Raw genomic sequence first — 27,972 nt, 5'->3', positions numbered from 1 at the left:
AAGATCACGATGGATTGTATATTAATTTCGAAGAGTTATTTAGTAATAAAAATTTGCTACAATATATATATATATATAGTTTTATGAATTTATTTGAAGGGAGAATTTGTTAAATAATTAAAATTGATTTAAAAATAAAATAAAAAACTGAGATTTTTTGTTCGAACTCGGAACGGTGAACAGCCACCGCCCCGACACCTCAGTGAACGCGCCATAAACTCCGATTATCTCTCCTTTTCTTTGCGAAAAGATGACGAATCTCAATCTGCTCCGTAAGGCGCTTGGATCGCACTTCATTTCTCGTTCAGCAACGCCAAATCATGGCCTCCCTGTGTTTTTCCGCCAATCTTCAAGATTCTTCTCGACGGAAGGGGAACAATCACCTCCTGAATCGTCCGCCGATTCTTTTCTCGATGCATCAGGAACGACAGGTATGAATCTCGTTCCTACGTCTTCACCGAGTCTGGACGATGTCCTCGTGTCGTGTATTATGTTGGGAGAGGTTTAGGGTTTATAGATTGTGGCTGGTTAGAATTTTGGGAACAATTTTCTTTCTCGTTTATTTGAGCTTCTGGTAAATAAGTTCGGCTGATTGTACTAATCGATTCAGGTTTTTTTGATTCTGTAAGTTTGAGTAATTTGGAATGCATTAATCGCTACGAAAGCCTTTTGGTGTCCTTACTGCTATACTGTTATCATTTAGGTAGCTGATTTTTTGTTTGATTCTACTTAGTGCAATGCCTAATGAGTTTTTTGTTACACTCTTATCAGGTTTGGTGTATGGAAAATTGTATGGTATCACAAGGAATGTTCTAAAGACAGACATTGTCAATTTGCTTGAAGGATGTAATTTGAGTTTGGATGATGTCAAAGTTGAATACAACCGGAGTTTCACGCCAACCTCTATGTAATGTTCTTCTTTTGCATATTATGAATATAGATGCTTTCTGTATAAGGTTTTACCATCGTTGTTATGGTTCTATTCCTACTGCATCTTGGAACCTAAAATAATCAAAGAATATCTAATTGCCCTTTTGATCCTTAAAGCATTAATACAAATGCAGTCCTTAAGCCTGGATTATTAGCTACATGTTAATCTATGGAATATGTGCTCAATTAAGCGCGTTGTACCTTTCTGTAAAAGGGTTAGCCTGGATTATTAGCTTCATGTTAATCTATGGAATATGCGTTCAATTAAGCGCGTTGTACCTTTCTGTAAAAGGGTTAGCCTGGATTATTTGCTTCATGTTAATCTATGGAATATGCGTTCAATTAAGCGCGTTGTACCTTTCTGTAAAAGGGTTAGCCTGGATTATTAGCTTCATGTTAATCTATGGAATATGCGTTCAATTAAGTGCGTTGTACCTTTCTGTAAAAGGGTTCTATTTCTAAGGAGAAACCCAATTGTGTAACGTTTATGGATGTTGAGTAACACTGGTGTTCGAGGTTGGTTTTCGTTAAATATTTATGGATGTTGTAATCAGGATGATGCAATTCCCCTCCCGGAAGGCCTATGATAATGCTTTTCGAGTGATTGGAAGAAGAGGTCGCATGTACAGATTGGAGCGGGTGATGTTCTGATGGATATCTAATAAAAAATGGATTTATTTTTTGTCTTGTTTTAAAATTTAGAAATCTATTAACTTCTATTCTAAATTTCAGGCTGATCGTTCGCAGTGGGACCTTCTTTCACCTTACAATGGAAAAACTGTAATGCCATGTTTTTTAAAATTATGAACTTATTGTCCATTGAGAAATCTCTTTACCATTCATATTCTTGTTTTTGCTATTGGCATCTTTGATCAGAAAGCAATCCATTCTACTTTATCTTTGTTTATCTAATATCATATGCTCGAATGGCATGGTTTCGAGGATCAAGCATACATATCAATATGTTCTCTGCTATTCTACTGCATGATGGTTAATTTCAATGGATTGTTCCTTACATCTCCAAATTTAAAACTGATTATAGAGAAACTACTTTTTCATGTTAAACTGTTTAGAAGGGAGTAAGAAAAATGTTAGCCAAGGTCCTTGGTCTGGATCGCCCTTTAGTAGCTTCTCGAGGATATAAAACTGTCGTAACGACTTCAACTTAGAAGATTAAGGGTTTTTATCGTAAGATCGTTTATAATGAAAAGATAACATGCACTGATGTGATTAGATTTTCAATTGAAACTTGATATTTCAAGATTAAGAGTTGGCTACCTTTCTGGTCGTAAGTTTGTTGTTAGTAAAATCATGTGCCAACTTATTGTGCAGACTGCAGTTAATGGGTGTCTCATATTAAATTTAAGCCTCTCAACACTGGATTGGTTCGGACCTTTTTCCTGTGGGATTAAATTTTCTTTGTACATACAGGTCCTTCTGCAAGGAATACCTCGAAATGCAGCGCTAGATGACGTGGAGCGCTTCTTATCTGGTTGTGACTATGATGCAACCTCAATCAATATGTTTTTCAGGTAGAGATCAATTATTTGTACCAAAGTTTCATACATCAATGAAAAAAAGTAATAATAGTTTAAAAAAAAAAAAAAGAAAAGTTCAGAATTAGTATTGTAGTACTTGTAGGAATTCTGTGTGATGCATCATTTGTACATCATTGCAGGGCATCCATTCCAGAGCCCATCAGAATGGCAACAGTGCTGTTCCCTTCACCAACCCAAGCAATGCATGCATTTCTTACCAAGAACAGAGGCTTTTGTCTGAACAACCAAATTTTGATGCGGGTTCTCCAATAACTAGTTACTGTTGTCATCTATACTCTACACATTTTTCTCGTTGGCTCGGTGTCTGGGCGTCTTGAAGTAGTCGTATGAGTTATGACTTGTATCTTCATATCTCAAACCTCAAGTTAGCAGAGTCACATGCATCATTCAAAGTGACCTGAATTCTTCCTTTTTTAAACAAATTAGCAGCTTGTTTGTGCTAAAGAACTGCATTTGGAAGGAAGGATATCTGGATTACATAAAAATAAGGTTGTCGAATTATCATGAAACTAGGCTGTTTTTGTCGTGTGACTGCTAGTCAACCCTTTTCATTATGGCCTTCCAAATAGATTGCTGAACTTTTAATTATGTATCTAACAAGTTTGAAGTTTTAAGACGTTGCTATTCTAGTTTGTCGTCCACTTCAGGAACACAGCCTAAAGATCTCATGTGATTCACCATGCCATCCATAACACCAAAAATCTCAATCATTACAGGGTTTGACTTATCTTCTGCTTTAAATCTGTAAACCTTATTCTGAATCTCAATCCAACTATATCCAGGAGAAGTCTTCAGCCCTTTGTCTTTCATCATCTTCCTCAATCTCGCTGCGTCATCCAAGTACCCTGCTCTTGCATACAGATTAGCCAACTGCAAGTGCGTCGAAGCACAATCGGGTTGCAGTAACAATCTACTCTCTGCTGCCTTCAGTCCTATCCAGACATTCCCATGAAGCCTGCAAGCAGAGAGGAGCGATCCCCAAACAATAGAATTTGGAGATATGGGCATCTTCTCAATGAAGTTTTGAGCCTCTTTTAGTAGCCCAGCTCGGCCAAGCAGATCGATAACACACGAATAATGATCCAACTCCGGTTTCAAACCGAGCTCGACCATAAGATTGAAGTAATATCTACCCTCTTCCACAAGCCCCCCATGTCTACATGAGGACAGAACACCAAGGAAAGTGATGCCATCGGCTTCCACTTGCTGCTGCTTCCTCATTGCTTCAAAAAGATCAATGGCTTGCAGAGAGAGCCCATGTTGGGCATAGCCAGCAATCATGGAATTCCAAGAAACAGTGTCTTTAACTTCCATGGCTTCAAACAAGTATACTGCAAAGTTAAGAGCTCCACATTTACAGTACATTGAGATCAGAGCATTTGCAATATGAACATGAGAATCAAAGCCCATTTTGAATGTTTGACAATGGAGGCTTCTTCCAACTCCAAGGGCTCCACTGCCAGTGCAAGCGCTCAATATGGTGGCAAAAGTAAACTCATTGGGTCGTAATGCCATTCTTTTCATCTGTTGGAAAAGCTCCAAGCACATATCAACTTGCCATTCTTGAGCAAACCCAGCAATCATGGCTGTCCATGACACAACATTTCTCACAGGCATTTCATCAAACACTTGACATGCGTCAGTCATCTCCCAACACTTTCCGTATAAACTTACCAGCGAACTTCCTACATACACATTGGCAATAAACCCAGTTCGTATTGCCACAGAATGATACTGAATACCACCACGAAGATTGCGCTGAGAACAGCACAAACTCAAAGCGCTGGATATCTCGTTCGCATCAAATTCAAATCTCCCTGCGAACAACTGAAAACCCCAGTGACCAGATTCACGTTCTTGATCAAGAACACTGGAGGAAACCTTGGATAAAAAAACTGAATCAGAATCAAAACCATCGGAAAGGGTTTGAGATCGACATTGATCGGAATCTGTTTGTAAAAAGTCCTTGATGAGCCGAAGATGGGTTTGGCGACTTTCAGAGGCGGCATTTCCCTTTGGAGAAATGAGATCCAGAAGTCTAGGAGGTTTAGGTAAACTTGTGGTCGGACGGGTGTTGCGTTTGAAGTAAGAGAAAAGCCTAATGGAGGTTACTATATGGAACCCATGCGTACAAAGAAGTGCAGAAGATTCAGATATCACGAAGAGCGTATGAAGAAGACGAACTGTCATTCAAAATTACCTCTGAGCTCTAATTGAGCAAAAAATGCCGCATATTAAAGGGGTTGGGAAAGTTTGAGCTTATAAGATTGCTTTCTATTAAATTATTTTCAACCTATTTTTTCGCCCATGTTTTTTAAAACATTTCTCACAAACATAACTCGAGACTCAAGTATACGTTAACGTTGTCTATGAGGTTCGAATCCTCAAGTCATACGTTAACATTATCCACGAATGTGGTGTCTTGATATGATAACCCATCGACTCTGAATGTGGGAATGTGGTGTCTATTGATTGGGTCTTAAATTAAGGAATCAAATTTCATTTTGAGTTATGCAAAAGAGGAAGATACTTTATATATGGACTCATGAAACTATCTGAATGCTGATCACTATTATATTGAATGGATAATTGGCTTTTTTTTAAAAAAAAAAATTTGAATCTTAACTAGGTCATCCCATCTCCCGATTGTCTCTATGAAATAATCGGGAGACACGCTAACATTGTCCACGAAGTCCAAATTTCTCACGGCTGATTTGTTTGTTGAGTAGGAACAAGTATGGCACAATCGTTTTCCCACTCTCACAAGAGCGCAATTGTGACTAGTGCTCAAACCATAATTATGTTCAAACCTTAATTTTTATTCTAAGTCATCACTACACCATTCCATATCCCAATTTTCATCGAACATTTTAACAAATTTATACTCTTACGAAAGAATAAAAGTAAAGGCGGATTTGACAGGTTAATGGGAGATTAAAGGGGAAAAAACCCCATCCTAATGACAGGTTATTTTTGCACCTCTCTAGACTCTCTTCCTCTCTTCAAATTGATAATAAATTGGATGAATAAAGATTACCCATAAAGAACACTAACACTACCTGCTGAGCAAGAAAGAGTGCCAAGAACACTTGATTCCACCCATTTACTAAGCAAAACAGGGCCAAATTGTGCTTAGCCACTCGCTAATGGGCTAAAAAGAAGCAAAACAACTCAGGCTGCAGGCTCTGTAGGTGACACAACTACACTTTCCACGCTCTTCTTCCTCCTGCCTTCCATTTCTTTGGCATCCACCCGTCTGTTTCCAGTCTTGTTCTTCCTGTTCTTCTGGGCCTTCCTGTTTCTCTTCAGAGTTTTCAATGCTAATGCTTTCAATGGAACTGTAATATCCATGGGCAAAAGCACCTGTTCGAGTCCATGCCAATCGAGATCTTCGAAGTCTCCGTCTTCATACTCCACTCTGTACCATCCCGTATCTTTGTCGAACTCGATTATGACGCCGTAGTAATACCGATCGCCAAACATTTTGTTTACAACTCTACCTTCTAACCACTCACCAAAACCTGTACTTCCGAGTAGTTTTTCATTATTCAGAGAATCACAAAGAGGAAGGGCAGTGTCACAAGCAACTATATCAGGCACCCCGTTAATTACTATAGCAGGCTCTCCTGGTAGTTTGTAAACATTGGAAAATGAAGGTTCAGAATCATGTTCTTTTCTGGGTATCTCCATTTAAACAACCTTGAGCTTGCAGCAAACACACAGTCCTATGAAGAAGCCAAAACAGTTTCAGGTTACTAAAAAGCGTATATAACCAAAATTGATGTATTGTTGATTGGATCAGAGTGTCAGAACACCAGCTAAAAGTGAAAGTGAATTCAGCAACATACATGGGGCAGAAAAAAAGAAAGAACATAAAATGAAAAGCCATCACTCCTGAGACATGTTTTTGTTCATTTGTTTATTTAAGACCATATCTCTCATTGTACTATATTCAATAATAAACATGTGAATCCTACTTTAGTTGTCATGGTTTAGCCCTTCAAATAACATTCAACTCAAATAACATTCAACATCAAAAGAAGATCAATAGATCAATGTGAGATCCCACATTGGTTAGAGAAGGGAACGAAACATTTCTTATAAGGGTGTGGAAATCTCTCCCTAGCCGTTGCGCTTTAAAACCGTGAGGCTGACGGCGATACGTAACAGGTCAAAGCGGACAATGTCTGCTAGTGGTGGGTCTTGACTGTTACAAATGGTATTAGAGCGAGTCACCGGGCATTGTGTTAGCGAGGGTGCTAGCTCCCAAGGACTAGATTGTGAGATCCCACATCGACTGGTGAGAGGAACGAAACCTTCCTTATAGAGTGTGGAAACCTCTCCCTAGTAGATGAGTTTTTAAAACTGTGAGGTTGATGGTGATACGTAACGGGCCGAAACGAACAATATCTACTAGCGGTGGGTCTGGGGTGTAACCAATGGTATCAGAGCCAGTCACCGAGCGGTGTCTTAGCAAGGACATTGGCCCCCAAGGGGGTGGATTGTGAGATCCCACATCAATTGGAGAAGGGAACGAAACATTCCTTATAAAGGTGTGGAAACCTCTCCTTAGTAAACGCATTTTAAAATCGTAAGGTTGATGGCAATATATATCGAGCTGAAGCGGACAATATCTACTGGCGGTGGCTTTTTTTTTTTTTTTTTGGGGGGGGGGGGGGGGTAAGAGATGCAAAATAAATTATATACCACACAAGAAATAATCGACAAAAACCTGACGTTTAAGGCAAAATCAAACATCAGAAAATCAAAATTCACTTGAAATTCTATCACCTTCAAGACCAACCATTCATTTTCAACCTTGAACCCTACATACGCACATACATATACAACTCATGTGGAGAATACATAGAAATTTACTGTTTCTTGATTCTATACAATATGTTATAGTGCTCAAAGATGGAAATATCTGAACTTAGAAACTTGGATTATCTGCCCAAAAACAAACCAAAGCTAACATATCTTGTTAATCAATGAAGATGGATGAGGAATTCTACTCGTGCTTTCTCTACATTCAGAAACAATTCAATATAGAAAGGCACATAGTCCCGCAATCTATTAGGTTCAAAATTGACAGATTCACGGCATCCTCTGCCTAAAAAGGTATGCCGTGGGAATTCCATCAAGTTTGAGACGCAGCAGAATCAGATTTCAAAATTTCAAAAGTTCGTGACATTTGAAACTAGAAACAAACAAACAAACAAGATTTTGGTTGCGCTCTCACCAATAAGTGAGAAACTGGGAGGAAGATTCTTGTAAATAGACACCTGAGAATCAAATCTCCTCGATCTTCATACAATTTTCAACTCCAATGCGACAATCAAAGACCTAAACCAATATTAAATGCTTCTAACAGAGAAAACTCAAACTATAGCTCTATTTACGTTGCTCTGATTGAACGAGCGATTTCTTTTATTCCAAATCAGGATTTCGCTTGGTCAAAGCCCTCGATTAATTGAACAAAAGAAAGAAAGAAAAAAAAAAAAAAGAAACTATCCATTCGATTTCCAGATGAAATTATTCCTCTGCTAAAATTGAGACGGCATGAAGTAGAGATCATCAAGTTGAATACGTAAAATGAATTCGCAAAAACATACCTGTGAAAACTATTGGTTCATTGACGATCATCAGTTCCTCGAACTCTTCTCCTCGTCATCGACTTCTTTAAATACAACGATTTTACATAAATTCCAAACGTTTTTCTTGTCTCGAAATAATGTATAATCCGTAATTCATAGCGGCTTATCTTTCAATTTTATAAATTGAAAAAAAAAATCAAAATTAAATCATATTCATATAATAATTTTATCAAATAAAATTATAAGCTAAAATAAATACTACAATTTTAACCCAAAAAATCGTACATAAATTTTTTAATATATTCATTAATTTCAATAAAAATATCAGAGGATTAACAATATTTGAAGGGGAACTTATTAAAGATTTAAATTGCAATATTTTTAATGTTTAAAATGATTACAGCAATTTATTGAAATTGAAAATTTAGAATAAAACACTATTTTAAATGAACTTCCAACCTCATGATGATTTCTTCATTCTAAACAATTAATATTTTAAATGATGAAAAATTAAAAGCTAAAAAAATTTAGAATTATAAACATGGGTTTAAGTTATGATTGACTAACTAAGTAACGATTCGTTCTAGAAGATAAGAACTCTTAAACGGATATGAACCAAAGTTTCTTAATTGTCTTGTCTTAATTGAGTACCATATCCAAAAGAATGGCTTAGGATTTCTATTACATGCAACAATAAAATATTAACAAAAAAATTATATTTATAGAAATTTAAAGAACAAAATAAAACATTTCAATATAAAGTTCAATATATGTATATATATACGAAAAAAAAAAAATAAATAAATAAATAGAATCATGTATATGAATCCTTTCTTAAAGAAATGGGTTCGAAACTGGAAAGTGGAGCCATTTTGGGAAAGTAAATATAATGACAATAATGTTGAATTGTTGAATTTCTTTTTCTTAAGTTCACATAATTGAAGATGATAATTGCTACGTATGCCCTACCAATGGCATGCCTTCAAAGTTCAAAGCATGCCACTCCCACTTTTTTTTTTTTTTTTCTTAAAAAATTTATCTTTTAGGTTTTTTAACTTGAATTCAACCCAAATTCAACCCAAAGTTAGATTGAATTAGATTTTCTTTTGTTAAATTTTTTTAAAACTGTAAATCGAGTTAGTTTACATTTTTTTTTGGTCGAGTCTACTCAAAAAGCTCGAAAACAGTGCTAGAACCCAACTCTACCCTACTTTTAAGATTTTATAAAAATTAAGAATATTTACATTTTCCAACTCATATTAGTGATCTATTATTATTGTAATTTATTAATTTAACATGTACCGTAGATAAGTAGATTTTTTTTTAAATAATTAAAAAAAAAAAAAACAACCCGACAACTCAACTAAAAAAAAAAAAATTAGACCAAGTTATGTTGTGAACTCTATTCGAATTGCCCAAGCCACCAACCCAAAATTTTGGGTTGATCCCAAAGGTTTCACCAACTCAACCCGTGTACCTACTTTCAATGTACAATTTCAAAATTAATATAGTTGACAGTATATAAAAAAAAAAAAAAAAAAAAGATGACTCTTTTATTCATTACAGCATAAAGAATAAAGAATCTATAACCTATTAGGGTAAGTATAGACTACACATTATTTAATTTAAAGGGCACAGAACCCTAAGCCCTTTCATCCACAAGGTTCCTTTTCTTTCAATAAATTAACAAACTATCATCCAACTAAACTAAACATAGAAGAGAAAGAAAGCTTAATAGTTTTTAATTTAGAAAATTAAGGATGGGTGGGTTCTAAATAGTTTGAACAAATATGACCTCCAATCTTTGCAAACTTCATACACTATGGGTTTGATTAACATAATCATACTTTGTAAGCAGTTTTTGCTTCACAAGAAACCCAGAAAGCTTGTGCAAACAGTGAAAAGTTAGAATTATTTTAGAAATTCTGTTTTCCATCAACCACCACCAAACAAATTCTTTGTCATGTATAGTAAATTTATGAGTCTAGACAGGAATTGCACAATAATAAATAAAGGGAGGGTTCAATTTTAGGAACTAGAAAGGGATGAACAACTGTCACGAAGGCATTGGGTATGGTTAATAATAAGAAAGAGGCCAAGGCTCTGGGTTTTGTGACACTGACTACAGCATCTTGGTTTCTGAACTATCATCGAATCTCCACTCCAAGAACGAGACCAGTGATTTAAATTTCCTAAAACCTTTCTCTCCCCAGATTTCTATTTCATTTCTGAGTGCAATTTCACTTGTTTTAAGCTGAGGGATTGCTATGATGGTGAATGTAGCAGATTGCTGGAGTTTTCTGCACTGAGAGGCAAAGAAAATGATAGCTACTTGCAAAGAAGACAGACAATGAAATGGATTTGGTTGCTTGCAGTGGAAAGAAAATGGAAGTTGGGAAGGGTTTGAGAACTTTGGATTGCTTAAGAGGAAGATTGCTTGCAGAAAGACAAGCTTCAAGATCAGCCAAAGAAGAGGCACAGCTTATGGGGGAAAAGGTAATGTTCTTCATCATTGTTCACATTCTGCATTTCTTTTTTCCAATGTGTGATTTTCACGAGGTTTTTTCTGGTTTTATGAAGTTGATAGAGTTGGAGAATCAGATTCGAAAGGAGACAGAGCTAAGGAACAAAGCTGAGAAGAGGCTTAAACTCTTGATAAAGAAGCTTGAATCCCTCAACATTGCCTCCTCAACATCATTAGTAGCCTCAGAAATTTCAACTTTATCAGATAGTTCGACAAATTCCTCAGCCTTAAAGGAAACAGAAACCCAAGAATCAAGATCAGAGAATGTGGATTCAACGATCTCGGAAAATCAATGCGAGAAAGTTCCAGAAATCGCCACATCCAAACAGCGCGATGAGAAAAAACCTAATCAGAATACTCCAGATCGAGCAAATTCAAGCCCTAACTCCGAATCTCGCAACAATTCCTGCACCGATCCCCACCGATCTTCTCAAATCCCCCCAAGAAAAGATCAAAGGTACTAAAATTCCCCCTCCCGCTCCCCTTCAAACTCGCAAAACTTCACCATTTCATATGAATTAACCTAAGCCCCGCCCTAATTACGATTACAATTGTTTCAAGCTTTTCAGGAGAAGTAAAGGAGAAAGAGAACAAGCATTACACTGATAATTCGATAGCATCTGTTCCCGGAGCGACGCCGGCGGCGAACTCAAAGACCGGGGCGATGAAGATGAAAGCAATCCATGAGAGGGCAACAGAAGTTCATGATGCTCCGAAGCACATCAGAGGAAATTTCCAGAACTCATTTAATTTATAGAAATTAGATGGAAACGCAGTGTCTCTCTATATGAAGAAAGAACGAAACCCAAAAATATTTAGAAAAACAAAGGTTTGAGAGATTTTTGGCTAACAAAATCTTTTTCAACGAAGAATTCAAGTTCTCTTATTATATTTAATTTTTAAAATATGACATTTATAATTAATTTTTCAATTGAATTATCGTACTAATTATTTATAAATTTATTTAAATCATTTGAGAATAATGGCTAAATATACTCTAAACTCTAAAATTTAAGTCATATTATTTATAAATGAAGAAAAATCAAATCAAATGAAGTTTATATAAATTTTATAATATACTTATCTCATTTAATATTATTTACTCTACCAAATACAATATATTTAATTATAGAAATATAGGTTATATTAAATATTTATAATTAAAATTTTATATAATTTTATTAAACTTAGTACACACTGCTAGCAAAATTTTGTTGTCAAATGTTGTGCTAGATACCACGTGTCACAATCGCAGTTTTGATGACAGCGGACTTGTGTGCACCACTCACTTTCCAACCACAAGTGAGCTAAGTCAATTCGTTCTTACGTCGTCTACGACCAAGCGATGTATGATCGAGCCTTTGGCCTCGATTTAAGAAGAAGATTTTAGAAGACGAGGGCAGAGAGAGATTTTATTTTCGAAAGAGAGATTTTGAAAGAGGTTTTATATATGCATGCAAGAGAGTAACAACAAACGGCTCACAGTCTATAACTATTGGTAGTACACGATTTACCTTAAATCAAATGGTGGGTCACATTTGCTGCTAAGTCACTTGAGGGCATGGGAAATGATTTAGCTGAAGTTGTGGTATACAACCACCATTGAAGTATAACATCATTTATAACATTTTAAAATTTAGAAAAAAAAAAAACCGAAGAAATCACATGAAAGTAGAGAACATAAATTATTCTATTTTATTTACATACAAAAAAAAAGAATGTGGTAAAGGGATTAATACTTTTGTAAGCGGTGTTACTTATAACAATATGAATATTTTAAAACTATAGAGTTAGTCCCGACACATTAAGATGCTTTCTATTTTGATCCTTCAACTTCGATCAAACTTCAAATTACAGAAAATATGATTCAATATATTAAGATTACAAAGATAATGTGCCTGCTATGATAGCAGATGGGTACCTTGTCTTTTAAATATGACAACAATCAAATTTCAGAACTTCTGAAAAGCTAGGATCACAGTAAAAAGTACAATGACATGAACCATACTTCATATCCTAACTTAATATCAACCAAAACTCATAACCAACAAAAAGAGGCAAGAAAATATTGATATGATATTGATCTATGAGTAAGATTTGTGTTTATTTTGTGATTGAACTTCCGAGAGTGTGTAATAGTTCCTAAACTTTCATTTTTTTTGTATCTAACCGATCTACATGTTCAAATTTGTATCTAATAAATCACTAACAAATTAAAATAGATCAAATCTTGAATTTTATGTCTAATGGAACTCAAAATTATCGATTTTGTGTCTAGCAAATCTATGAAGTTGAAAAAGTTCAAAAGCTTGAGAACTAAATGCATAATTTTGAAAATTAATGGACCAAACGGATAGAGAGAAGCTAAGAAACACAAACATACCAGGTTGATGTTCTCCTCCACAAAGCTTGAGCAGCATGCCCAAGAACATAACCATCTACAAGATGAGATTTCTAAGCATGCAGTAAATAGGATGATCCATTGACAAAAATACAACTTGCACGGGCAAATCAAGCAAGGAGAAAAAAATATGTATCTATCTAAAAAGAACTTTTGATCAAAAGATTGATTCCCTCGATAAATGTTGCGGCCATTCCATACCATTACATCCAACCAAAAATCCAAAAGAAACTAAATACACGTAGCTGCTGACTAGCTATGCAAATAAAGATAAAAGGAAACGAAGAAAGAAACAACAGAAACTTGACAGAGACACCTATTTTTAGAGTACACAATCCATTCTCAGCTACAGGCCTCAATACATGCAGAGACTTCTAAGAGGGCCACAACAAATACCTCCAAAGACTCGGTCCATCCTATATTACCAGGCAAGAATATCAGAAACTTCCAGGTTAGAAGAGGGAATTCAGCTTCTCCCACACGACAACTTACCAAGGGAATAGATAATTACTTCCCCTCCCAAGACTTATCTTCAGTTTATTCTCACACAAGTTGGAGCTGTTATCTCATGATGACATTTTGAACGGCATTTCTAAATAAGATTCAGCATATGACCATTCTAATTGAACTATTCTTCAGGTCATACTAAAACTAGGCATCTAAAAAGTGTAGAAGTCATTTCCATGATGAGTAATTATCACTGATGCCATGAGATGAGATGTGGTGGCATCATACAAAGAAACCAAACCTCAATCGTAAATGATTGGATAATAACTAGCTGCGCTCAGACTCTTGATCTGCTTCTGAAAAAGAAAAGTCAAAAGATACGTGCGAGTTTCCTACCATTGAGACTTGGCCATTAATCTTACATTATTACAGTCAGCAAAAAGAAAAACCTACCATTAAAAAGAAACAACCTAAAATCCAAACTAAATTATAGCGCTATAAAACTAAAAACCTGATGATATAAACTCAAAGTAAAGCAAGAAACTGTTAGCTTTCTAATCCCGAAGGAGAATCCGACAAAATTAGTAAATTTCAACCAGTCAGTATCAGATGGAAACAGTGCACATGGAAGCCTAGCACTGCCGTTCAAATGGTATCATGAACATCCAACTTGCCATCACAAGGGAGATATAAACTGAAGATGATAACCAAAACATTGGAGGGATAAAAAATTCAGAGATTTCTGATATTCTTAACAAACCGTAAGATAGGCTTGACCTGGGGAGGTATTTTCTATTACTATAACACCTAACCAGAGAATTAATAACCTGACACAACTGAATCTAGGGAACCTCGTCTCAGCGAAACATGGAGCAAAGCACCTTGCAGTATTGATTCTGCCCTCAGAATGGAAGACTTTTGAACTAGATAATAATATAAAGGAATGAACATGGGTATGGAAGCCATTACGGGGAATTATAACCAGGCTATTAGACCTGCCAGAGAAAGAAATAATTCATCAGATTAAATAGCAGAGATATAAAAAGAAAAGGCATAACAAGAAACACTAGATTTGGATAAGATGTAACGTTCTGGAGGCCAAATGCCAATCAGACTTAGAAAGGAAACACGAACCAACAGAAGAAAATTACAAGCAAAAGCTATCTTGCCATCAACAGGGAATGTTCTTTTCAGGCACCACCTCCAGCCTTGCCTGCAATATCTGCAATCTGATTACAGACAATGGGAATCATTAATGGGAACAAGAGCACTGAAAAAAAGTACACTTCTGTTTCCTAAATACTACAAGAAAACAAAATAAGCATAAAAGGATAACATTACCGTCTCAATGTTTCCCTTCCCATCCTCCTGTGTGAGGGAGTTTGATGTTGGATTAGAAAACCTTCACCCAGAAAATAAAGGGAAAAACAAACAATATGTTAGATGCATTCTAATATTTGCAGACTCCATATAAGATTTCCACGAACCACACACAATGGAACTGGAAATATTAGCTACAACCAGGGGAACAGAAAAATACGCCCACTACCTGATTGCCCTCGCTTTCCTCTTTTCTTCCTCCTGGGAGTCTGGCTTTGATGTTGAAGAAAACCTACCAAGTCGAGCTTTCTTCTTTGCTTCATCATCAGTGGCCACAGATGCAGGAAGCCCAAATCTAAATAATCAAAAAATTGGCAAAAGTTTGAAAGAAAGTTTGAGTGAAAGACAATAAATACAATTTCTTTGACAGGATGAGCTATCAATCCATAAAGAAATGGAAACTACCTCTCAGCTCTAGCCTTTCTCTTCACCTCCTCTGACTTATTTGATGCTCCCAATCCATTAGTTGTGGTGCCCATACCAAACCTGCAATCGTCCCCAGAAATCAACATTAAAATATTTTACAGAAAAATAATAGAGAAACTTAGCTCTGAACAAAACTTGGATAAAGAAAGGAAACGGTGAATATTTTAATTATTGAACCGAGAAGACAGAACACCGATATGAGCCCAACAAATGAATTAATTCCCACACAACGTCTCCATTTTTCAACTTATCTTCAAAGATTTTAGCAGCTCTTTCCAACCAAACTCGCCACAGAACACTATAGACAAGACCATGAGGCTTTCATAATTAAGAAAGTGCAAAACCACATCTGCTTTGTGCCATGAGATGCGCAATTAGGGAAGCCCCGAGACAGATTGAAAGGGCATAACAAATGGCTCCACATTTCACTTGAGAAGGGATAGAAGAAAGAAAAGCCTGCAACTTTCTTCTTTCTTTTTACACAGATGTAACACTGAATCGATGATATTTGACACACATCAATCAATAAGCCACTGTAATCATTTTGGATTTCAAACTTACACCATTCCGATTGGAATTTCAAGCCATTACCAGAACATAAACAATTAGATTGGGCATTAAAACCGATACAATGGACTAATATAACAATACAGTGTTGGTATACTCCTGAAAATCATAATCTACAAGTTCCAAACGACCTCATAAGTGCATGAGCAAACCATCAGTCTAACCTGTGCCGGGAGATAATTGAACTTTTGAGTTCGTTAAAATCCCTACTGAGGCAGTTTATGATAAAGTAACGTACTATTTATACCAGTGCCTTATCCCTACATTTGTCTATACAATGAGAGAAAAATAAATAGTTTCAAAGAAATCATAGCAAAATAACTATGAAGAAGGGCATGATCTCACAAAATAAGTGGATTCAAATACGCAGCATCACAAGGACGAGCACAGGCGTGAGGCGGAAACCGCAAACTGATAAATAGACTTACCGTTCTGCTCGAGAATTACGTTTTTCTTCTTCAGACAATTGCACCGAAATCCCAAAACGCTCAGCACGGCGCATTTTCCTCTGGACATCAGAAACAGGTTCGCCATCACCTTCAACCGACGTCTTATCGGAGCCCTTAGATTCATCCCCTTCCTTGGAAGACTCGCCATCAGTTGACGACAGCGGAACAGAGGCAGGAGGCTCAGCCGAGGAAGAAATCGTCGGGTCTAGGGTTTGACTAGGGTTTTCTCCAAGCGGATTCTTGCTATTACTAATGTCATTGATTCCAGAAGATGCTACCGTCGCCATTAGAGGAGCAGATTTGAGAACCGAAACCTAATCGGAGGCTGCTTGCGAACCACGAACGCAACAAGGGGAATTGCCGCGTGAAGGAGGGAGCACAGGTTTCTATTCGTTTTTTCAGTCTGGTCAGATATTTCACATCGTGGATGAGAAGGGCAGGGTCAATAATGTAAATTCGTGTCAAAATATATCTCCGGTTCTTATGTACACGTGCTTAGTTTTCATTGGGTCTACTCTATTTACCAATTCATTATTTATTACGTAAAAAAGGTATAAAAAAAAATATATATATATATATATAGATATTTTTTTTTTTTTAAATAATTTTTATAACAAATTTTAAAGTTTAATGATTAAACTAAATACTTTTCGTTAAAATAAATTAACTTAAATAAAATTAAATTAAAGTAGCTAGTTTTTGTTATATTTAGACCCACTAGAAAACCAAAAACTACGGTTTAAAATTTAATTACCAGAAAACTAGAAACTACGGTTTAAAATTTTCAACTTTAAACAGTGTACCACACATATCCATATACTTTCAATTATACCCCGTACTAACTTTGACCGATCTTCACTATATTTACGCTGATACTTAAGTCATGTTATAATTATATCTTCGAAGATTTTGACCGATCTTCATTTTTTAACTTTAAACAGTGTACCACACATATTCATATACTTTCGATTCTACCCCGTGCTAACTTTGACCAATCTTCACTATATTTACGCTATACCTAAGTCATGTTATAATTATATATTCGAAGATTCTATTAACATGACTAAATTAAGATAAGGGTATGGTTCTAATACAACTTGATAGGAATTATAGATCTCCACAATTGAACCTAAGTTCTCATAGTTTTGCTTTTTAGTTTTTTCAAAAAATCTCATATCAATCGACATAGTGTTCCTTATTTATAGACCAATGATCTTCCTCTTAGCTACTCAATGTAGGACTCGAACACAATAGTATTTCGACCAACAATCATACTTCTAGAAACAGCCACTCTGAGGTAGCTATAAATCACTCAATTCTTGTCTATATTATAAACATCCACTAAAGGGAATTTGGGAGGGTTTACTTTCTAGTCAGCCAAACTGCCTTTTTACAAACTGATTAAAGAGGGTTTACTTTCTAGTCAGCCAAACTGCCTTTTTACAAACTGATTAAAGAGGGAGAGTACAAGGACGAACAACATCAAGGTCATGCCCATCTCGAATGCAAAGTGGCGAATAAAGAACCTCAGAACCTTGTGGGGTTAGGAGTAAAGCATCCCACGTTCCTCCATATTTTCAATCTCCCACCGGTCTTCTATTGGCGTTGTTTTAGGATTTCTTTGGTAAGCGCTTCTATCAATTCGAAATTTCAAATATGCTATGACCTATATATATGCATTTTAAAAGACTCAGAGCTCTCTCTTCATGCAGGATTCCATGTCTCAACTGAGGCATCTCTTGGATTTGTCGCAATAAGTATGAGCACTGAAGTCCTGTTGAGTCTACTGAAGCAAATACAGGATATTGGACTTTAATTGAAGCAAGTAATTCTGAGAGATGCACATGCACCTTAGCATTAAAGGGTCTGCAAAGGCTAAACCAATATTGGTCACATCGAATCAAATAAAGTTGATTTTGATTTGAGTTTTTCCTTCTTCGTACCTAAAAATGGGCCCCAACCATTTATCAATAGTTTGGCCTGGTTTATCAGATTTTCTGATCTAAACAAAACAAAACTGAATCTATTTAAGTTAGCAGTGCTATAGGAGCCTCAAGCTATCTACTACCAAATTGGAATTCAAAAAAGGAAAAAAGAATGCGCAACGAACTGGTATGAAGTAAACAAATTAGATACACGCTAAAAGAACAGAGAAGAAACCAGAATTGACATACAAAATAACTCGCGCAGTATTGACCTGTGTAGAGAGCAGAAATTATACGACGTTCAGCTGTTAACGTTCGTCAATTGCATACTTGCACAAGTAGGCTGGTCGTTCGTTCAACGTTTGCACTCGCTGTGCCAATGCCAGAGTACACAAATGAAAGTTGCCCTATGTTCAAAAAATCAAACCACTGCATGTAAGCCATCTATCAAAGAGCAGTACTGTGAGAGTTCATACTTGTACAGAAGGGATAGAAATAAGACAGAAGATGCAACTGTGAATGATACACACAATGTGTCCAAACACAAACTAAAAAAGAGTTCTCTGATGCAGAAAGGCAGAAGCCTCCTTGAATTAGAAGTCCAGTAGCCACTGGCAACAGAGTCCAGTTCAGCTTTGTCGGTCTAATTTAGAATTGTTAAGTAAAAACATCATTTTCTGTCTAAAATGGTACACTCTAACTTATCTATTTTCCCACATGCACATGGATACATCTGATTAAGAAAACCAGATCATTTTTTTTTCTTTTTTACCAAAACAATGCAATGGCTTTAGCCATCTCCTGCATTGCTTGTGTTGTCGCTCGTGTTTTGTCGCACAAACTGTCCCCGGACACGAGGTCTCTGTTCTGCTAATCGCTTTCTGCTTTGGTATCGGACCTGTTAAAGAATATATAGGCAACTAATAAGGCATAAATTTAGCAGAAAGACATAAGAACTCTCGTAATTTAAACAGTAAGACACATAAGAAGAAAGGCACAACAATAGGTGCAAGTAATTGAGTCGGCACAAAGTCTTATGAGATAGTCTCACATGGCTCTACAATGGAACCCAAGGAAATCCAACAAAAAAAGAATTTCTTTCCAATTGAAATCCATTTACTGGACGTCTATCTAGCAAATATGAAATAAACCGGCCCCACAGGAAGGCACAGCTGATGCAATGTGCTTGAAGGAAGTCTTATCCCCCATCTAGCAAATATGCAATTAGTTTCTTCAACTTCGTTTAAAGTACAGAGTATTTAATCACTTCTATCACATGAAATATGATAAATCGAAATAAACTTCTGATGTGAAGTTGAAATGTACAGAAATGCATGTGCAGATAAGCATATATGGATTATATAGATTTATCCCTGTTCGTATACATGCAGTATTCGTTCATGGCTCCATTTCTATATCTGTGCTTCTCAATGACTCAGACTCTTGGTAAAGACATCACAGCAAGTAAGAGAGAATTCCTCTCCTCAAAGTACCTGTAGCTACGCCAAAAGCAGCCTCTCGGAGAAATATGATACAAGCTGGAGTTTAATGTTCAGCAGTGAAATATGATACCAACAGAAATTTGACGGGGGGAGGGGATGGAGGAGCTTAGATTGGATATAGAAAGACCCCACAAATATGGATCATCATGCTTTACGTGTACAATTTCAGCACAACAAAAGGACAAGACGAGGGATCACAAAATAGACATAAGACATTGGACTAAAAGAAGGATCAACTAACATTACCTTTTTACGGAAGCATCTTTCCTTCCTTTTCTGGCGAAACTTAGTCAGGGCAGCTTCCCTTTGAGAAACTTTGCTGAGGTCCACTTTGTTTCCGCTTCCACTTCCACTCCCACTTCCACTTCCACTGGCATCTCCACTTCGGCTTTTCTGACCTATTCCATTATCACTTTCCATATTCAGCCCTCCAGCATTTACTGCATTGCAGCTCCCATTTTGGCCATTGCTTCCATGGTTACTGCCCGAGGCGCTACCGTTCACACTATAATTTGCCGCATTACCTTCTACATGGCCATTTAACACATTGGTTGACCCACAATGCGTGATAGCTGCAGATGTTTTCTTTAATGAATAATCATTATGGTCAGATGACACTCGTTGCACATTGTGGACAAACTGATGAGTGGGATCATACGGGTGACAAGGTTGCTGCATCTGAGATTCCCTGTGCACAAAATTAGACTGAGCTTGCATTGCTGTAGTTGTAACATTAATGACGTTATCAGCTTTCTGAGGAACGGACAGACTGTCATTCTTAACAGATTGGAAAGCTGCCGATGGGTGCAAACAGTTGACAGTTGATGTCATTGCTGACTTGTTATTAGTAACTATGGACTTGGAAAATGCATTATTGGTAGTGGACCCCATGTCGATATTATTGCTATCTCCATTTGAACATTGATTGGGAGGGTTACCACTTGAATGAGAACGAATATCTTGCATGTTCTCTTGATTTGTAACTTCTCTGCCATTGACAGGTGGAGAGCTACTTCCGGCATTCCCAGTTGGAGTCTTGTTAGAATTCGAGCCAGCATTGTACCTGTGATTATATGGATAGTGAACCTTATTGGTCAGATAGGAATTGCCTAATCATTTTGAAACAATATTAGGAAGGATGGACCATTTTCTCACATACCTAGAAAATGCTGAAGAATCTGAGCGTCTCAAAACATTCCGCTCATCTTGGACAGCTTTCCCTGTCGCTTGAACTCCTCTAAGCCTTTTTAATCCAAGCTCAAGAGATGGAAAATCTTCTGAATCTTTAACACTTTTATTCTTAATGTCTGTAGTCTTGGGATGGTTGCTCGGCACCTCAAACACAGTGACATCCATCTTAGAATCAGTAAGATTAGTAGCAAGACCAGTAACAGTTGTTTCCTCGCACTTAAGTTTGCTGCATGGGCTATCAGAGTTGAGGTCAAGATCTGCTTTGTTGAACTGCTCATTGAATCCACTGGACCCGATCTCAAGCATAATGTTCTGTTTTCTGTTAATTAGCTTGGTTGGGTGTTCCGTAGAGAGTTCAAGTTGTAAATCTAAATCGCCGTGCACGCCTAATTCAACTTTACCAAGGTAACAGTTCCAAAAAATACAAAAATATATTAGACGTATGATTAACAGTTTGTATAGTTCTCAGACAGTCAGATATTCAAAGGCATACCAAGTTGCTTTTTCTGCCCCTGGCACCCTGCTGTCAAAACAATTGGCACATTATTAGCAAATGCATCGGCATTTGAGTGGACAACTTGAGCACAAGTACTATCAGGACGTTCACGTTTTTTATTCCATGCTGATGCAGATACTGGTCGAGGGCTTTCAACTTCTATAGCTTGCTTGGTCCAAGAACTCTGCAGAAAGAGAGTAGTACTAGTTACTGTTGGCTAGGGGAAACTAAGATTTTTCGGAATTTGGAAAGATCTTGGGTGGGAATTTGATTGCTGGCTAGGTCTACTGCTTCGAGCATCCAAGAACTTTACCCATTTGGAGCTCCATTTTAAGTAGCATGTTGTTTGACTCCTTTAGTTTGGACTGTTTTTTGTATGCCCTTTAACTTTTCCTTTTTTTTTTTCTCAATGAAAAAAAAAAAAAAAAAAAAAAAAAGTTACTGTTGATTTGGAAAACCTTCAGAATTGAGGACAGCAACCATCATTGATAAGAAACAATTATACAATCCTAACAATTCCAATATTGAAATCCCGTCACATCTTATAAACCAATCTTATAATTTTGAAATACACGATACCTTATGGGTTAAATTACGAGCTGGAAAGGATATTGATCCCAATACAGATAATAGACAAGAAAAAAGGAAGTAGTTCTTACCCCGTAGTAAGGCAAAGGTCCCTGGTTCAATCACCAGGTTACTTTAGCCAGTAAAAGATTCCAGTAGCTACTTCGTTTTATCAGAACAAATGCTATTGTACTAGAGTTGAACTAAATATATTAGTCTTTTCATATAGTGAACTTGTTCACTCTAATACTCATTTCACATATGTCTTTTAAGTCTATTCAAAAACTATATATCCTAGAATAATGTTGATTATCGATAACTTGACAACATGCCAAGTCAGCAACATAGGGCCAACTGAAAAATAAGAGAAGAAAACAAAAAGAGATTTCTCTCACAACAATGCTCATCGAGAGAATGGGGTGGGGGGAGAGAAAAAATAGAGCTTCCCATGTTTCCCTACCAGCGATAAACATGATTTTGGAAAGATATTCAGCATTATCAATTCCTAGCAAACCAAAGTTTCTATCAATTCACTGTATGCAATATTGACGAGATATGTTCTACCCTCTTTAATGTACATATAAAACAATCCTAGATCTTGTTAGTCTCTTAACGAGAACATGTAATACCTGTGTGCCACTACCATCGTCACTTCCATCATCAATATTGAAACCAATGCTCTCATTGTCTTCTTCTTCATCATTGCTCCCAGTGTTGTTGTCTGTTTTTTCAACGCCTTTTGACTTCACAGATTTTTGGGTCTGTGTGCCACTCTCACTTCCACTACCGCTAGACTAAGAAAAAAAGTAGATATCAATATGACATAATTAGTGGGAAAATATCAATTGCTCAATACCCCATCCACATAGAAAATAAATGTGAGCAAGAAGTCCATGAGAATTCACCCAGCATAAATTTAGGCAGATCTCAGAAAGGAGAGTGACACTAATTATAGAAAATTAGCTAAAAGGACACCAGAAAGTACTTCACTTTTCATATTTATTCATCTATAACAAGTCATAAGTCAGCCCATCAATATAATGCAATCAAGGGACACATGAAGGTGAAAGTACTCACGCTATGGCATCTTCTCCAAACATGTTGCCAAAGGTTTTTAAGCTCATTCTTCCGAATGGGCTTCACTAAAAAATCAACAGCACCCTTTGACAAACATTTGAAGACTAAACCCATTGAATCATGAGAAGACATCACTGCATAATTATAGCATCAGAATAAAAAAATCAATAGATTAGCTTGCATAGAAAGATAACCCTACTTAAAATCTATACGCTTGATAAACTAGACACTTCAAAAAACTTACTGATTACAGGTATATTCTTCCTCGTTTTATGGCTCATAATCTTGCATAGAAGACCAATGCCAGATAAGCAAGGCATGACCACCTCTGTTAGGACAAGATCTATCTGATTTGTCAGATCTTCAAGCATCTTCCATGCATGTAGTCCATTTGCAGCCGCAATAACTAACAATGCCGACATACAAGACATATAAGAAAGGATTTTAAAGCAGCAGAGGGCAAAAGAAAACATAAACCCGACTGAAAGTAAGATCATGGGCAGGAAAGTTGTTTTTTAATTATGCACTCATTGATGAAATGATATTTAAAGCTCAAACATAGATATAGGATCCAGATAACTATTTGTCCGATCCCAAGATACATTAGAGGAACAGAATAGCTCATAAATGAAGGATGCCTCAAGTTCATTCCTGTATGTTTTCCATATGTGCTGACCAGAAAAAATGAACAATATAAAAGTTATGCTTCTCTTTCAAATATGCATGTGCCCGCGTAAGAACAGGAACCAACATAAGAACACTCCCATCCCCCCAAGGCAACCTAAAGCATCAATAACGATATCCATTACAAACAAGACATTGGACACGCCAACTTCCCTTACTGCTGTAAGATTTCTAGTACAAAAATGGATGCAGGGAACAGGGAATCAAATGGTGCGCTACTAAATATGGAGTTATATCAAAATCAAATGAAGATTCATCAGGGAAAGGAATTACTTCCAGCGACAAAAAGATTTTTTTTTTTAAAAAAAAATCATTAGTAAGCGAATGAAATTAGTAATTCATAAAAGGATTTGTATCCAATGACATGCAAGTATATGATTCACAGCAGCCGGTGCTCTTCCTAGCTTGAAATACACTACAAAACGGAATGAAAAACATGTAATGGAGCAAGAATCGCAGATAGTTTCCCATAGGGGCCCTGTTCTTGATGAATTGGACAATATTTTTATACTCGAGAATAAAACTTGAGGAAGCCAACATGTTTCAAGAACGAGATGTTGATGCTAGAAGAGAAGCGGAAGATTTAAAGTGCCTTGCTATTTGCAAGAAAAGTAGTACACAAACAGAATTGCCAAGCTGCATTTGACCTAGGAGGGGGATGTGTGCAAAAAGGAAATCGAAAAACTCCAGGCTCTAGAAGGAGCTCAAGAGGAACTCTGGGCTCTAGAAAGACCTCACCAAGAATACTCGAGCATGGAGCTAAGGATGGAAGCAGATATTAAAGATTTTCTTTTGAAAATGGAACACATGGGGCCTCCCCTTTTGTAGTTTCATATCATTAATGAAATTGTTAAGATAATGGAAGCCGCAAAAGGGAAACTGCCAGTCTGGTGAGTAGTATCAACTGGGATTCTTTCAGTATTGTTATCTCTTCTGTTCTCCATAGTTGAAAGTACTAAAAATTTATATAGGCTTACATATTAAAAAGTCTATCGGAGTAGTTCTTTTAGGTTTTACCTCCCAAGTTCTTTCCCCTCCCTTTGTGTTTGTACTGCTAACTAAAGTTTGTCCAGCGACTTCAACAACAGTTGTTCGAGTAATGAAATTAGAACTTCCTAACTACGGTAATTATACGTTATCAGAAAAGTTGAGATGTTAAATGAAACTTCAGGCAATAAACTGTTGAAATCAAAACATATAATATATAAACAATAACCGGTTATATGCGAACAGAAAATGGTGCCAGGAAGACCAATTTACCGACCTTCATAACTGCAATTACGAAGCAGTGCAGTGACTAGGTGCCGGGTGGAATCATCATTTTCTACAAGCAAAACCTTGAGGGACCTAAGATGAAGAAATCTCTCCCAGCAGACCATAGACCCTTGAGGATGCTGCTGCTGATGTATTTGCAGAATGTCCTGGGCTTGAACGGTGGATTTTCGTCCATCTTCTGTATTTCTACTTAATCCATTGACCTTCAACTCGTTTTCCTCAACCGGGCTCTGTTCCCTGCCAGATACACCACTGTTCATGATTCCATTACCATCCCGTGCGTGGTGACTTGTTTCTCTTAACCCATTCTGCCTGCTAGCATGAGCATTCATCAGGATTGAAGCTTGTCGTCAATCAGAATCAGAAAGATTGAGTACGTGAAGGTGTAATTTCCCAGTATCTAAAATCCCTCTCCAATCAGCAGAACAATGGCACATAACTCCAAGCGGCGTTCAAGAACCCAAAGGCACCCTTCAACTTGGACAAGTGGAAACGACCAGAGGTGCTGTGGAAGTGAAACAAAAAGTCCACACAAACTATTGTGGGGGAATGGAGACAGATTCCTTGCGTATTCTAAACCCCACAAGGAGCCTCGAAATCCAATGGTTGCTTGCTCCCTGGAAAAACTACTGCACCTTAAAAGACTAACCATTATACTAGAAAAACAAGAATAAAAGCACTGCAAAAACAAATGTTCGCAGACGTTAAGCAATTAATCCTATTCCCAGCAGCAGCGAGAAAGTGAACAACGTAACTGAACCCGGCAGATTAAAGAAAAATTATCAAACCCTAACTGAAGCAAACCGTGAATCTGCTGATATTAACAGCAAGAGACCGACCTTCCACAAAAAACGATCTACAGATAACCTAGATGATCAACGAACTAATCTATGAAACAGAGACTTCTCATATTCAACCTTGATGCAGAGTCTTTATTGATTATTACTGAAAAAAAGAATGAAAGAAAAAGCAAATATAACAATAGGTATGAATCACCAAAACACGACTAGCTAGGAATTAAAACAGCAAAAATATTAGAAACAGAAACATGATGAACATGAGAACTTCACCAATCTCATGATATGGATCGATCTGGAGGTTGAAGGTGGAAAAAAAAAAGTCACAATAAATGCAAAATCTCAGAGCTTAACTTGATCGGAAATCCAGAAATCGCTGAAAATTTCACCTCCTCTCTTATTTGCGAGCACAGTAGCAGTGACGAAGTTGCTTGACCAGCGTCGGAAAAAGGAGGCCGAAGGTTGAAGAAAAGGGGAAATGGCCGAATTTTCAGTTTTTCCACTTCAGAACTAATTGGAAGAGAAAATTTAAAAAAAAAAAAAAAAAATGGAAGAAGATATTGCAGAGGGTACGCGGGGATGACGTGGACAAATTGAAGCTGTGGGATGGTCCAAGTGTGCCACGTAGGACGAAGATATTTCCAACGTGGCAGAAAAACTTGGGACCACTAGTTTTAGAAGCGGAACGAAATCTAAAGCCAGGAGCTGGAGAGATTGTATGGATCCGGGAGATTTAGTCGGGACACGTGGCGTTAATTCAGAGACGATTGACGGAAAGATAACGTGGCTTTGACGGACGTCGAGGGTATTTGGCTGACTTTCCGTCAAGTCCGATAGATAATGATTAAAAAAAAAGAAGATGGACAGACACGTCATATTTTGTTTCACTAAAGAAATAAACCTAAATAAAATATTTGCTCGGTTAATATTTTAGATCATTTGTACTTTTATTATTATTTTATAATTTTTAATATTTCGAAATTACTTATTTATCCTCAATGTATAAATATAATCCACTAAGATAAATAATTTAACCATATCTATGTATCTAAATATGTGCTTTTTAATTATCTAACTACGCGTAATATTTTATTGATAAATTATGACAATTATTAACAAAAGGGCATACTTGGTAATTTTTATTATCTTAACATAAAATTAAGAAACAAATTATAACATTAGGAATTAATTTTAAGTTTCTAAATTTTAATAATTTTAAATTGTGAACTGTAATGGAATGAGATATATGAGCTGTAATAATATTTCATTTAATATTATTTGAATATTATATTTCATTTTGGTTTATAAAGTTAGTTTCAATCTAACCAAATCTCCACTAACGATGAAATTATAAATGTATTACCATATGTATTAGAAAAAAAATGTTACATATTTAATAATAACCCCTAATTAACACGACCATAAAACTCAATATTAAAATATTAAAATTCGCACTCATTTTTATTAAAAATTTACATAAATAATTTATAATGAACTAAAACATTTTAATTAAAAAAGTGGTTGAAAAAGGTTGATGGGGTTAAATTTCGCTAGTACCCGTAAGGTACAAAGCAATCAAAAGTCTCACTTCATTGGTCCGTAATTTATAATGGCACGTGATTAGGTAAAAATATCACAAAATAGTTCATGGGCAATAGTAGCTGGAAAGGTTGTGATATACTATGGACCATAGTAGAATATTGATATTCATTTTGAGACAAAGAGTAATTCAAAATTTCGACCCGATATTCTATTTCTTTCTACAAAATATTATAAATTAGTCTAAACCCTTATAAATTAGTTTGAACCCTCCAATAGATAAGTGCCACGTTGGATCAACACCATCAATCATTCTCCAGATATTTTATTTCTTTCTACATAATATTATAAATTAGTCTAACCCTCCAATAGGTAAGTGCATCAATCTCATGCGCAAATGAAATATATAAAACATATTAAACTAAAATGTTTTAATGTTATAAATTATATATTTAGGCAAAAATATAGTTAATAAAGTCAAATATTCAAATATATATTCATCCACATTTTTTTTTATTTACTTTTTTACTGTATAAACTTTTCATGGTCGATCTATATTTAGATAGGTGAGAGAGGTGATGGTTTTATTTTTGTTTTGAGTTCCACAAATAAAATATATAATCCAATTAAATTCGACTT

At 36.3% G+C, this 27,972-nt stretch overlaps 6 protein-coding genes across 17 annotated transcripts; 2 read left to right on the top strand and 4 right to left on the bottom strand.

Annotated features, from left to right (window-relative positions):
• Window positions 1-115: 115 nt before the first annotated feature.
• On the top strand, window positions 116-2,998 carry LOC111804194 (uncharacterized). Its single transcript, XM_023688914.2, has 6 exons — window positions 116-431; window positions 772-907; window positions 1,485-1,569; window positions 1,663-1,710; window positions 2,362-2,462; window positions 2,609-2,998. Exons 1-6 carry the CDS (start codon window positions 251-253, stop codon window positions 2,739-2,741), a joined length of 684 nt encoding a protein of 227 aa, XP_023544682.2. The 5' UTR covers window positions 116-250; the 3' UTR covers window positions 2,742-2,998.
• LOC111804192 (Tetratricopeptide repeat (TPR)-like superfamily protein) lies at window positions 2,534-4,679 on the bottom strand. Its single transcript, XM_023688912.2, has one exon. It carries the CDS (start codon window positions 4,677-4,679, stop codon window positions 3,111-3,113), a length of 1,569 nt encoding a protein of 522 aa, XP_023544680.2. The 3' UTR covers window positions 2,534-3,110.
• Window positions 4,680-5,507: 828 nt separating this feature from the next.
• LOC111803553 (dirigent protein 17) lies at window positions 5,508-11,350 on the bottom strand. 4 transcript variants are annotated; one of them, XM_023688016.2, is made up of 3 exons: window positions 11,212-11,350; window positions 8,105-8,166; window positions 5,508-6,214 (listed from the first exon to the last, which is right to left on the bottom strand). In XM_023688016.2, the coding sequence occupies exon 3, from the start codon at window positions 6,177-6,179 to the stop codon at window positions 5,661-5,663; it is 519 nt and encodes a 172-aa protein (XP_023543784.2). In that variant the 5' UTR covers window positions 6,180-6,214; window positions 8,105-8,166; window positions 11,212-11,350; the 3' UTR covers window positions 5,508-5,660. The 4 variants fall into 4 exon arrangements, with proteins under 4 accessions (XP_023543784.2, XP_086983865.1, XP_086983864.1 ...); XM_087127739.1 differs by having other exon boundaries at window positions 8,105-8,169; window positions 11,212-11,349; XM_087127738.1 differs by having other exon boundaries at window positions 8,105-8,253; window positions 11,214-11,348.
• LOC111803551 (uncharacterized) lies at window positions 10,439-11,367 on the top strand. Its single transcript, XM_023688015.2, has 3 exons — window positions 10,439-10,582; window positions 10,667-11,067; window positions 11,172-11,367. Exons 1-3 carry the CDS (start codon window positions 10,442-10,444, stop codon window positions 11,365-11,367), a joined length of 738 nt encoding a protein of 245 aa, XP_023543783.2. The 5' UTR covers window positions 10,439-10,441.
• A 1,785-nt stretch (window positions 11,368-13,152) lies between these two features.
• LOC111803550 (uncharacterized) lies at window positions 13,153-16,683 on the bottom strand. 3 transcript variants are annotated; one of them, XR_002816387.2, is made up of 6 exons: window positions 16,260-16,683; window positions 15,244-15,324; window positions 15,008-15,133; window positions 14,800-14,860; window positions 14,593-14,687; window positions 13,153-14,453 (listed from the first exon to the last, which is right to left on the bottom strand). XR_002816387.2 is itself a non-coding variant. In XM_023688013.2 (6 exons), the coding sequence occupies exons 1-5, from the start codon at window positions 16,565-16,567 to the stop codon at window positions 14,649-14,651; spliced, it is 615 nt and encodes a 204-aa protein (XP_023543781.2). In that variant the 5' UTR covers window positions 16,568-16,683; the 3' UTR covers window positions 13,153-14,453; window positions 14,610-14,648. The 3 variants fall into 3 exon arrangements, 2 of the variants coding, with proteins under 2 accessions (XP_023543781.2, XP_023543782.2); XM_023688013.2 differs by having other exon boundaries at window positions 14,610-14,687; XM_023688014.2 differs by having other exon boundaries at window positions 14,628-14,687.
• Window positions 16,684-18,615: 1,932 nt separating this feature from the next.
• LOC111803549 (two-component response regulator-like APRR7) lies at window positions 18,616-26,335 on the bottom strand. 7 transcript variants are annotated; one of them, XM_023688012.2, is made up of 9 exons: window positions 26,184-26,335; window positions 24,987-25,614; window positions 23,283-23,444; window positions 23,039-23,172; window positions 22,591-22,755; window positions 21,392-21,578; window positions 20,867-21,293; window positions 19,954-20,770; window positions 18,616-19,103 (listed from the first exon to the last, which is right to left on the bottom strand). In XM_023688012.2, exons 2-9 carry the CDS (start codon window positions 25,327-25,329, stop codon window positions 18,996-18,998), a joined length of 2,343 nt encoding a protein of 780 aa, XP_023543780.2. In that variant the 5' UTR covers window positions 25,330-25,614; window positions 26,184-26,335; the 3' UTR covers window positions 18,616-18,995. The 7 variants fall into 7 exon arrangements, with proteins under 7 accessions (XP_023543780.2, XP_086983863.1, XP_086983862.1 ...); XM_087127737.1 differs by having other exon boundaries at window positions 25,802-26,322; XM_087127736.1 differs by having other exon boundaries at window positions 24,987-25,942; window positions 26,068-26,322.
• Window positions 26,336-27,972: the final 1,637 nt, after the last annotated feature.

The sequence above is a fragment of the Cucurbita pepo genome, chromosome 10 (assembly GCF_057944985.1).
Source record: "Cucurbita pepo subsp. pepo isolate OVF chromosome 10, ASM5794498v1, whole genome shotgun sequence".
NCBI classification, from domain to species: domain Eukaryota; kingdom Viridiplantae; phylum Streptophyta; class Magnoliopsida; order Cucurbitales; family Cucurbitaceae; genus Cucurbita; species Cucurbita pepo.
The sequence above is the reverse complement of the archived record's forward strand: the minus strand, read 5'-3'. Positions and strand labels throughout refer to the sequence as shown.

What these genes read in the sequence shown, in the direction of transcription:
- LOC111804194 (XM_023688914.2), top strand. Translation starts at nt 251, where the DNA reads ATGACGAATCTCAATCTGCTCCGTAAGGCGCTTGGATCGCACTTCATT. An exon ending in CGATGCATCAGGAACGACAG is followed by an intron (nt 432 to 771) that starts GTATGAATCTCG and finishes CACTCTTATCAG; the next exon opens with GTTTGGTGTATGGAAAATTG. An exon ending in TCAATCAATATGTTTTTCAG is followed by an intron (nt 2,463 to 2,608) that starts GTAGAGATCAAT and finishes ACATCATTGCAG; the next exon opens with GGCATCCATTCCAGAGCCCA.
- LOC111804192 (XM_023688912.2), bottom strand. Translation starts at nt 4,679, where the DNA reads ATGACAGTTCGTCTTCTTCATACGCTCTTCGTGATATCTGAATCTTCT.
- LOC111803553 (XM_023688016.2), bottom strand. Translation starts at nt 6,179, where the DNA reads ATGGAGATACCCAGAAAAGAACATGATTCTGAACCTTCATTTTCCAAT.
- LOC111803551 (XM_023688015.2), top strand. Translation starts at nt 10,442, where the DNA reads ATGGATTTGGTTGCTTGCAGTGGAAAGAAAATGGAAGTTGGGAAGGGT. An exon ending in CACAGCTTATGGGGGAAAAG is followed by an intron (nt 10,583 to 10,666) that starts GTAATGTTCTTC and finishes GGTTTTATGAAG; the next exon opens with TTGATAGAGTTGGAGAATCA. An exon ending in CCCCCAAGAAAAGATCAAAG is followed by an intron (nt 11,068 to 11,171) that starts GTACTAAAATTC and finishes AATTGTTTCAAG; the next exon opens with CTTTTCAGGAGAAGTAAAGG.
- LOC111803550 (XM_023688013.2), bottom strand. Translation starts at nt 16,567, where the DNA reads ATGGCGACGGTAGCATCTTCTGGAATCAATGACATTAGTAATAGCAAG. An exon ending in CGTAATTCTCGAGCAGAACG is followed by an intron (nt 15,325 to 16,259) that starts GTAAGTCTATTT and finishes GGACGATTGCAG; the next exon opens with GTTTGGTATGGGCACCACAA. An exon ending in GGAAGGGAAACATTGAGACG is followed by an intron (nt 14,688 to 14,799) that starts GTAATGTTATCC and finishes GTCTGTAATCAG; the next exon opens with ATTGCAGATATTGCAGGCAA.
- LOC111803549 (XM_023688012.2), bottom strand. Translation starts at nt 25,329, where the DNA reads ATGAATGCTCATGCTAGCAGGCAGAATGGGTTAAGAGAAACAAGTCAC. An exon ending in GAAGAATATACCTGTAATCA is followed by an intron (nt 23,173 to 23,282) that starts GTAAGTTTTTTG and finishes ATAATTATGCAG; the next exon opens with TGATGTCTTCTCATGATTCA. An exon ending in TTTGGAGAAGATGCCATAGC is followed by an intron (nt 22,756 to 23,038) that starts GTGAGTACTTTC and finishes TTTTTTTCTTAG; the next exon opens with TCTAGCGGTAGTGGAAGTGA.